This window comes from Berghia stephanieae, chromosome 3, assembly GCF_034508935.2.
Source record: "Berghia stephanieae isolate SIO BIC M18660-M18661 chromosome 3, UCSD_Bste_1.3, whole genome shotgun sequence".
Lineage (NCBI taxonomy): Eukaryota > Metazoa > Mollusca > Gastropoda > Nudibranchia > Aeolidiidae > Berghia > Berghia stephanieae.
In genome coordinates, this window is record NC_088362.1 from 86002924 (window position 1) to 86013191 (window position 10268).

The 10268-nt window shown below is 33.6% G+C and overlaps 1 protein-coding gene across 1 annotated transcript in view; it reads left to right on the forward strand.

The window, feature by feature from the left end:
- Positions 1-4159: 4159 nt before the first annotated feature.
- Positions 4160-10268, forward strand: part of LOC144969369 (uncharacterized) — a 28959-nt gene continuing 22850 nt past the window's right edge. The window contains exon 1 of the mRNA XM_078908479.1: positions 4160-4471. Coding sequence (XP_078764605.1) covers positions 4304-4471 — 168 coding nt within the window. The 5' untranslated portion in view covers positions 4160-4303. The remainder of the gene's footprint in view (positions 4472-10268) is intronic.

Below are 10268 nucleotides of genomic sequence, written 5' to 3' on the forward strand. Positions count from 1 at the left end.
GAAAATTTTGAAAAGTTTGGGACTCTTATAACTGTAGGTAAAAATAATCAAGCAATATAAAATCCTATAACATTAAGTTTATATGCATTCACTTCAAATTTGTTGTATGTAGTCTTAATTAACAAATAAATAAGATTAAATTATTTAAAACATATTCTAGATATTTAAAAAATTGTGGGCTCACACTGCCTTGTTGCTTAAAAGTGGACTCGAACCGGATTTTAAGAAGAAATATTGAAATTAATCAAGTAAATATTTTTCTGAAATATATACTTTGTTAAATTGCGCCCTTCTGTGCGTCATCGTAGGATGCCTTCGCCTAGACATTCCATGAGGGCATGTAAATAATCCATCAAGCAATCGCCTGGTGTTAATAGGAATCATCTATTTTGTTCAATAGAGCAATTTGTGTTGATAATCTTGCTCAATGATAACAATCGTAATCAACGAAATAAAAGTTTTCTGTTCAAAATGAAAAATTTTTTGTCATTGTTTTGCTATCCGATGATTGGCCACATGAATTCATACTATTATAATGGGACTAAACAAGGCTTATCATATTGGTCAAAGAACTGTTACTTCAATATCGATTTAAATGACACCCACTTTGTCTGGTTAAGGGTTTTCACCTGTTTTGGAAATGGGTTGAAGTTTTTTTTAAAAATCGATCAGTATTTGAAGTAAAACTTTTTCTGGCTAGATACAAAAATAAAATGCATTTTATCAGAGTGGGCCATATAGTCATTGTCACTCTGTTTCAGTGCTCTCAATCTTCCCAAATTTCCCTGAACGAAGGGTATTTACCCAGGTAAATAGTCCAATGTGTTGAGGTCATTGTTTAGTGAGTACATACACCAAATAGGCCAAAACGTTCTTTTTGATATCGACCTAGAAAACCAATTAAAGTTAAGGACTTTCCTCGGAATTCAGATTTTCATGGCTTTATCAGTGGATGGTTCCATAGTTTGTGTCGGCTGTTTGTTGTGTTAAACGGATACGATTTGATGATCACGTGATTTCACCACTAGCTCAACATTTCAAGTCGGACTAAATAAGTTTTTGATGAGTCAGATTCATAAAAAGAAAACTGTGTCATAACAATGGTTCGAGTTACGTGCACATATTTGCAGATATGATAACCTAACTCAATCATGGCTTGATTAAACAATGTAATGAAAGTTGCTTTGCGTCGGTTTGGGAGTATTTCCATTACAACGAGTCCATAACAATTTGGGTTATTAGATCTGCAAATAAGTACACGTTTGTTCCAGGTGATGATTAAGAACATTGATAACAAGTCCTTATGAAGTGCATTTTTATAGTTTTCTCTCCCAGGATTGATCACGTATTTATATTCACTGGCAAGCAAACTAAAGTTTCTCTATACATAAAGAAACTCCGGTTCCTTCACCTATTTACTCTGAAGGACCATAAATGGAGCTGCGGCTTCTCTTCAAGTTAGAATTCGCGACCGTTTAATAGTGATAGAAATATTTTTTTTTCGATGGTCAAAACGGTGCGTAGCTATTACAAATAAAGTATTCAAAAATACATTCAAATCGACGTAATCTTATTTGCAGGTCTGATAACCCAAATTGTTGTACTTGACATATTCTCAAACCAATGCAACATGTTTCTCATAACAACCAATGTTAAAACAGGCCTATAATTGCGTTCGGCTATCAGATCTGCAAATATGTACACGCCGATTCATATGTTATCCATTGGCTTACATTGGTATTATATCGATGTGATTAGTTGTTGAAAATTCAATTCAGCCCTCAGAAAAGTGGGTTAAAATGTGGTCTCAATAAAACTTCTTGTTTAAATTGCAACGAAATAACATGTATTTCTGATAATTTCAACATTTACCAGTCAACTGCCGTACTCTGGAAAAACACAAAAAACACGTATTATTTTAAAATTTGGCCAAAAAAACTTTTCCTTTAAATATCGACCGATTTAAATGACCCTCATCTTGGCAAAAACTCTCAAACCCGGGGCCTCGCAAGGTTTTTGCTTTTGTTTGTTTTCTGAAACAATGTATCAGAAACAAAAATGTCCAAAATAATGCTTAATTTTGTCATATAAATTTGGCATGATAATAGGTCGTCAAAGCTTATATTACTCGCACCTCTCTCGAGATCGAATCGCGAAAGAGAGAAAACAGTTCTGTTTGTTGTTTGTTTGTGTGTTTGTTTTGCACGTGAGGCTACATTGACGTCATAGGGTAACCATGGTAGATTTCCATAGTATCAGTGGTGATTGAAATTATCAATTAAACTAAATTGTTTTAAAAAGTCACTTTTGTCTGTTTATTTCTGTCAAGAAATGAAGTTAAGTTCTTTAACCCTCTTCTTACCAAGTATAGCAAAATCGTCACAATCATTACGATACAATCAAAATCTTTCTCACTCCAATTTCTTTTGTTCATCAAAAATATGAGGATAATTTTTTTGTTATTGGTTTTTAAACATTATAGAGCTAGATGACAAGATTATTTTTCTGAACAAAATTGTATGTTACACGTACCTATTGCTTTTGAGATTCGGTTAGGAAAATCTATTTTATTCAAACGCGTTGCTTTTTAATTTAATAGCTAAATGGGCTTCGGCTCTCTCAGGCTCGATGCATAAGATAAGATAACTCAATTAGGAATACATTCATTTTTCATTAATGTTCTTTCCCAACCAACGGTATCTATAATGATAACTGCACGCTTTGATCCTGTCTCTTCAAGCAATCATTACCGCCGTAGTACCCACCGTTATCGGATGCTGGGATTATTTTATCCAATTGGGGTCTTTATTGAACGCCTTTTTACCATGCGAAACCCAGACGAGAGAGAGAGAGAGAGAGAGAGAGAGAGAGAGAGAGAGAGAGAGAGAGAGAGAGAGAGAGAAGTCACATCTATAAATAGAAACTGAAGAATGAAGTTAAAATATTTTACATCAACTACATTGCAAAAGGGGTTTCCAAGGGCTAAGTCCATTGATGGAACTTGGCATTGTTAATGAAAGAAGTTTTCTTTATGTTAGGAACGAAGCAAATTAATCATAACCATATGGGTCTGACATTGAAATTATAAAAGAAATATATATAAATGGAAATGATGACTTACATTTTGTAATTTTAGAATAAAATTCTAGAACAGTATTATTATAATAATAACGATTTTATCGAATTCCAGAACAAAGTGATCGGTAAATTGACAAGATGCAAAGATGGGATTCGAGATTTTAACTTCATATAAACACAGCCAACTTGTAAGTCCTAGCTAGCTCTATATTATATTCAGATTAAGGCTAATATTGTTCATTTGAATTGTTCCTTCTCGTAATCGCCATATAACTATATTTTAGTTACTTATCGACTACTTTTCTGATACCTCATCTCCGACCCTTCACACTGAACTTTACTTCAGTACCTTCTCTTTGAATTCTCAGGCTACGCCGCTGATGTTAGTCTTGGGTGTGTATGATGTTTTAGGAAAATCATGAAAGTGGCTTGTAAGGAGAGAGTTAGATAATATAATTAAATAATTTTTACTCACAGCTCGCGTGCCTATGAACCTATGCATCACATTCCCCATCCCCTGATAAAATTATACGTTTCGTTTAATTCTCTAGTCGAGTATGCTTTTGGATGCAGTCTCATAGTCTATGTTAACAACGCTATGATTAGTATAGTTTAGTCTCTTTCATTACCATCAATCAAATCAAAGATCATCGTCATTGTAGCTTGAAAACACAATAATCTCCGGACAAATCACACCATTCGTGATAGCTATATTGACTCGTGTGTGTCTATGTGTGTGTCTGTGTGTGTGCGGGGGAGGGGGGGGGGGATGCGTATGGAGGGAAATGATTGGCTGGCGGATGTCAAAGAGGTACATCTACATTTTATTTTAGTAAGTCGTGAGAAGTATAAAATAATATTATGATTGCGTCAAAATCAGTAACCAACACCGGGTGATCATTGGCCTAGATTTGGGTAGCTAGGTAAATTGAATTTTTGTGAATAGAATACGACAAGGAAATTAAAACGAAGAAGGACAGAAAAAGAAAACAGTAGGTGGCAAGTCAGCCCACATCTTCTCTCCCTGCTGAAAGGAAAGCTGTATTTGCAATGGCTTCATGTGTTGATATTGTCTTTTTTCATATGAGAGATGTTACGTGTCCTGGATGGCGTGTGTCTATGAATGTGTGTGTATTTGTGTGTGCTTGTGTGTGTGTGTGTGTGTGTGTATGCAGAATGCAGAGTTCAGAGATTTATGTAGATAGGTGGGAAGTGGAGGGGAGTTATGATGATCACACAGGGATATATAAAAAGATTTTTTTCCGGAGTGGATTTCTTCAGGAGAGAAGACGTGGTGCCTTTCGCCCTTTACCACACCACGGAGATATTGTTACTATTAATTGCTTCACGTTTAGGACCTAGTATAGTGACAGGGGATTTATTTCAAAAAAGGGTGAGTAAATTATGTATTCCATTTGTACTCAATTTTTAAAAATACAATTTCAAGCGTGGATGTCACCCTCTACAGTTATTGAAGATCATATTATCATTTATCGTCTAGGATGAGTAACATGACGTTTGAGTTAGATAGTCCTATGGAACTGTATAGCCAGTAGAGATGGAGCCCATCCCGCTTTTGTTTTATACAGACAATAATATTCTTTGTCATTTTTTTAGATCTCACCGTACTCGGGTGTAAAATGAGTACCTAGTCGTTAACAGCGTTGTCTTTGTCCGAAAAATTGTAATATCGCCTAACAGGCGTCATGTCTCGTTCTACATGTTGAATGTTGCTGTTGACCAGGGACCCCTTGTAAAGCGCTTTGATCACATTTAGTAGATATTGCGCTATATAAAAGATCTATTTTTATTTTTTATTTATTTACTATACTCGAAATCCATTGCTATGCTGTCACGAAGTTATATCAATCAGACTGTAAACGTTGAAGGCTTAAAAACAGTTTTGTGTCTTGGTACGTTTTATCAGCCTGGCGGATGTTATGATTATTTCACTCAACGTATAGCATCAATATTTGTCCCGCGAGGGTATAATTGCCAGCCAAAAACTTCGTTATTCACCTTTGCATCTGCCATTACCAAGCACAGTCTCTGTAAAGCAGTGAAATAAATCGTTAGAGGAACAACTTTTTAAAAATAATATTTAAAAAAAATCCAAAATGCTGTTGGAGGCTAAGAGCTCGAGAATAACAAAGAACAAAAGCTATCTTCATGAATTAGCCCCCCCCCCCCCCATCCCCCCCATCTCTCTCTCTCTCTCTCTCTCTCTCTCTCTCTCTCACTCTCTCTCTTTCTCTCTCTCTCTCACACACATACACACAGACACACACACACACACACACACACACTCAATCTCTCTCTCTCATTCTCTCTCTCACTCTCTCTCTACTCTCTCTCTCACTCTATCTATCTATCTCTCTATCTCTTTCACTCCCTCTCACCCCCTCCCCCTTCTCTCTCAATAATAACTTCTTGATCAAATGAACGCATGGACTGATTTACCTTAATCTGAAAAAAAAAAAAAAACACGTAAAACTTTTTGGCCAGAAAACTAGTCTTCAAATATCGATCGATTAAAATGATGATCATGTTGCCAAAAACTCTCAAACCTGGGATTTCACGTGGGACTTCATGAAAAAAAAAACAAACAAACCGAAAACGAAACAAGAATAACACAAATATAAAAAGAACGAAAACCCTAAAAAAAAATAATTAAAAAAAAACAAAAACAAACAAACAAACAAAACCCTCAAAAACTACAACAAAAAAGAACCACAACAAAAAAAAAAGATAAAATAAAGACAACCCCCCCCCCACGCACACGCACACACACACACACACACACACACACACACACAAAAGATACCCAACATGTTAACAAAGAAACTAGGAAAAAAATACAACGAAAATCAGTCAAACCGTACAAACCATAGACGAAACAGCTTAAAGATTTCGGTTTTAGCAATTTAGGAAAGCTCGGTTTTAAAAATGCAATTTTATGTAAAAAGTTACTGGAACATGTCAGAAAAGAAAATATTTAAAGAGCTTGGGACGTACTCTCTGATCTAATCCCCATGTTAAATATGTACACAGAAATAATGTTTTAAATGGTGCAATGCTTCGTGAATATTGTACAATATATCTAAATTTAAACGTGTTATTTTCTATATGAAAGAAATACATTGTACTCTTATGTTTGAGAGTGATTGTACGTGTGTGTCGGAAGGAGAGGGGGAACCTGCCTTGGTAGTTAAATTGTCTATTATTGTTTGTTTTTAAAAAATCAAATTAAGAGTGCTTGATTTTATGAGGATTTGAAGTTTAAGAATATTATTCACATGCGTGGCATTTCAAGATATGTCAGATTCTAAACTATTTAAACAGTTTCCAGGAAGGAGAGATTTTTTTTTTAATTTCCTGAAAAATCGCAAATGAAATTCGTATTTTCTTATATATTTCAATCAAATTCAAATGGAAAAATAATTTGTGAGTCCAAAGTACGCAACGGAATACCAAAATATCCACATTGTTATAAAATATTTATAAAACCGTACTTTTTTGAGAAAAAAAATATAATTTTTTAAAAATGCATTTTGTCACCTTTAAAGGGCAATAACTCTTGGTTCCAACTATTTTTCAACTTGGAGCCACCTATTTTCGAAATTCTCATAAAATTCTGCATTTTGTGTGAAAATTTCATATTGGTTACACGATTTGCACAATTTTTCCTCTAAGCCAACGGACTATTTATTGTAGTAGCTGTCTTCTAGTGAATTCCCCATCGTGATTCATAATACTATCGTATCCGTAGACGCAGTAACCTTAAACTCTCAACATTCTGGACCATTTGCCCGGAGTCTCGGTTCGCTCAAACTGAGGCTTAATTTTCCTTACAGAGGATCACCGCAGACAATATTAAATACTACCATATTATAGTAAAAGAAATATTACGTTTAAGGACCTGAATTCCTTATAATCTTCTTTCACTTTTACCAACAAAGCTGACCTATGTTAAAAGAGAAATGATCGCTATCGTATTCAAAAATTAAACGATAATTCAATATGAGATATTACCATTTTCAAAAGGAGCCTGTTCACACTTTGATATTTATATTACAGTTGCTCAATATTCAAAGTTTGTTGTCATTGGTAACATGTCTGGAATGAATGTTTGAATTGTGTTGGATTTTTAAAATCAAAATTTAACACTTGTTTACAAAAGTTGATGGTTTTGCCAATGTAAAGGAAAGTAGGATTTTCCAAATCGCCTACCATTATACGTATACTAAAATTGGACCGACATTATAATTATATAATTATATATGTTCCCGCCATAACTCATCATGTCTTTTCTTCTAAAAGTTTATTTAGGATATTATTCCTTTCAATGCCGTAATGAATGAATGAATGAATGAATGAATGAATGAATGAATGAATGAATGAATGAATGAATGAATGAATGAATGAATTTATATAGCGCCGAGATCCACAATGTGCTCAGAGGCGCTTTACAATGCAAATAAAACACAACAATAAATTGATAATTTAAGCATAAAATCTACCATATTGGAATAGCATTAATCAATTTGTAATTTAATTACCACGCACTGTACTACAAGATGAAAATTTAGGATATCTTTAACATGTAGGCCTAATATAAATGTTAAACATCAAATGATTTTCTAAAGAGATGTGTTTTAAGTTTCTTTTTAAAGTTTTCAAATGTCGGACATTTTTTGAGGGATGAAGGCAGTATAATAGTATTATATAAAAATATAAAACAACCCAGAATACAATTACAATTAATGAAAACAGAAAAAAATAACAGAAATATATAAGAATAAGCACAATTACACACAAAAGTTTCTGTGAAATAAAGATTTTATAAACAAATACTTTTTCTTTAAGGGGGAGGAGAGCGGGGAAGAGAGGCAGAAATAATATGAAAATAAATGGGCAAAAAAATTTTAAAAGAAGAAAAAAAAATTATAACAATTTAAATTTAAGTAATGAAAAGAAAGGAGAAAATTCGAAAAATCCAAAAACCATTATAAAAATGACAATAATAATAATAAACAATAATAATAATAATAATATAATAATAATAATAATAATAATAATAATAATAATAATAATAATAATAATAATAATAATAATAATAATAATAATGGCCACATCAACATATGCAGCGATAACGACAAAATAATGAATAAATAGAACAAATCAGGGATAAATAAATAAATAAATAATAATGAATGAAACAAATAAAGAAAAAGAAAAGAACAAATTTATCATATTTGCAAAGTTGAATCAATCTTAATAAATCACATCTGTTTTGGATTATGAAAAATGTTAATTATATTCGTATCTTAATGAATTCAATTCGGCATTTACTTATTTGCAGGACTGAAAACCAAACATTTGCAGGTCTGATAACCAGACGTAATTATGGGCTCGTTTTAATATTGTTGTAATGGAGACTATTTTACGTTGGTTTGACAGTATTTCAACTACAACAATGGGACATAACAATTTTGGTTATCAGACGTGCAAAAGTGTACACGTCGGTTCAAACAAATCTTTATCTTCAAATGGTAAATGTCTAAAAATAATCCCAAATAAATGATTAAATTTTGCAGTACAAACACAGCGATATTGGAACCGACTGAAAATGAATTAGCTGGCGCAGGACAGGAACAAATACGTCACTGTGTTGCAGTGTAATCTGCCAAAATGTTGTAAACTGACCATTACTCACCGTTCGCAACAATTTCATATTTGAATCTTGTGCTCGGCTTGCCCATTAAACCAATGATCTCAATCAAGAAACATGGGTAATCGCACAATAATATAAAAATAAGTTAAGTTCCCATACACGCATTCGAAAAAAATACAAAACTGAAATAATTGAAAACAAAGTAATATACATCTTTTTAAACAACCCAAAACAAGCAAACAAACAACAACAAAAACATTTTTTTTAAAACTAAACGAACAAAACAATCCGCCAAAGAAAACAACAACAGCAAACAAACAAAAATAAAAACAAAACAAAAACAAAAAACATAAACCAAATCAAAACAACAAACCCTAAGAGAGCGAGATAGAGAAAGAAATTAAAAAAAAAAAAAAAAAAAGAGGAAGAGAGAGAGAGAGAGAGAGAGAGAGAGAGAGAGAGAGAGAGAGAGAGAGAGAGACGTGGGTAAAACTATAGAATAGTTCACCAGAAGATGTTTGGCCAATCAAAATACGGTATTAGCACGCTCGGACAAACAAAGCTGATTGTTTAGAATAAGAAAATGAATGCAGTTGATGTTACTCTGCTCTTTGTTATTTTTTTACCAGGAAGAACAAGTAAGTATTTTACTTAAACGCATACCACCGAAACACCATGCAGTTTACTTCGTTTAGCCATCCCTACCATTTTTACTGAATAAGAACTATAGACACTTAGATAACCACGCATCTCGGACAGTCGTCAAAACGTAAAAAAATGGTCAACATAGCGAACTACACAGATTTTAATACCGATGGGATGTGTCTAAGCAAAATATCCACTGTTCTACCTCTTGGTCAATAGAACCAACACGGAAAACGATGTGAAAACTTAAACATTAAAAATATGATTTGAGAAAATCGTGTGATAACTAGTCATCCATTTGACGGTATAAAAATAATAACAATGATCAGATAGAAAAAAAAATTGAGCTTTTATACAGAGCAATATCCACTAAATGTGCTCAAAGCGCTTTACAAGGTGCCAACAGCAACATTTAACATGTAGGAAGGGACATAACACCTGTTAGGCGATATTACAATTTTTCGGACAAAGACAACGCTGTTAACGCCCAGGTACTCATTTTACGCCTGAGTACGGTGAGAATATATGAGTAAAGAGTTTTTTCCAAGGACTCAACTATGCGCCGAATGCGAGGCTCGAACCCAGGAAGCGAGTGTCATACCACTAGACCACATAGCCTCACAGATTTCATTCACGTTATTGTTTATAAATAAACAACAATGTTTGTCCGAGCACATGTGAAGATCTGTCACAAATTCCATGTTTTGGTAAAAAATCTACTGGTTAATTCGGACTGCTCTCCATGATGACTGCTTGCTTGTCTTGGTCAGCTTTATTTCGGGTGTTCAAGGATGGGGTTTAAACGGAACTTCTCCATTTTAACGACTCAGAAACAACACTGGGTTGTGTACACAAAGATGCTCTATAGATT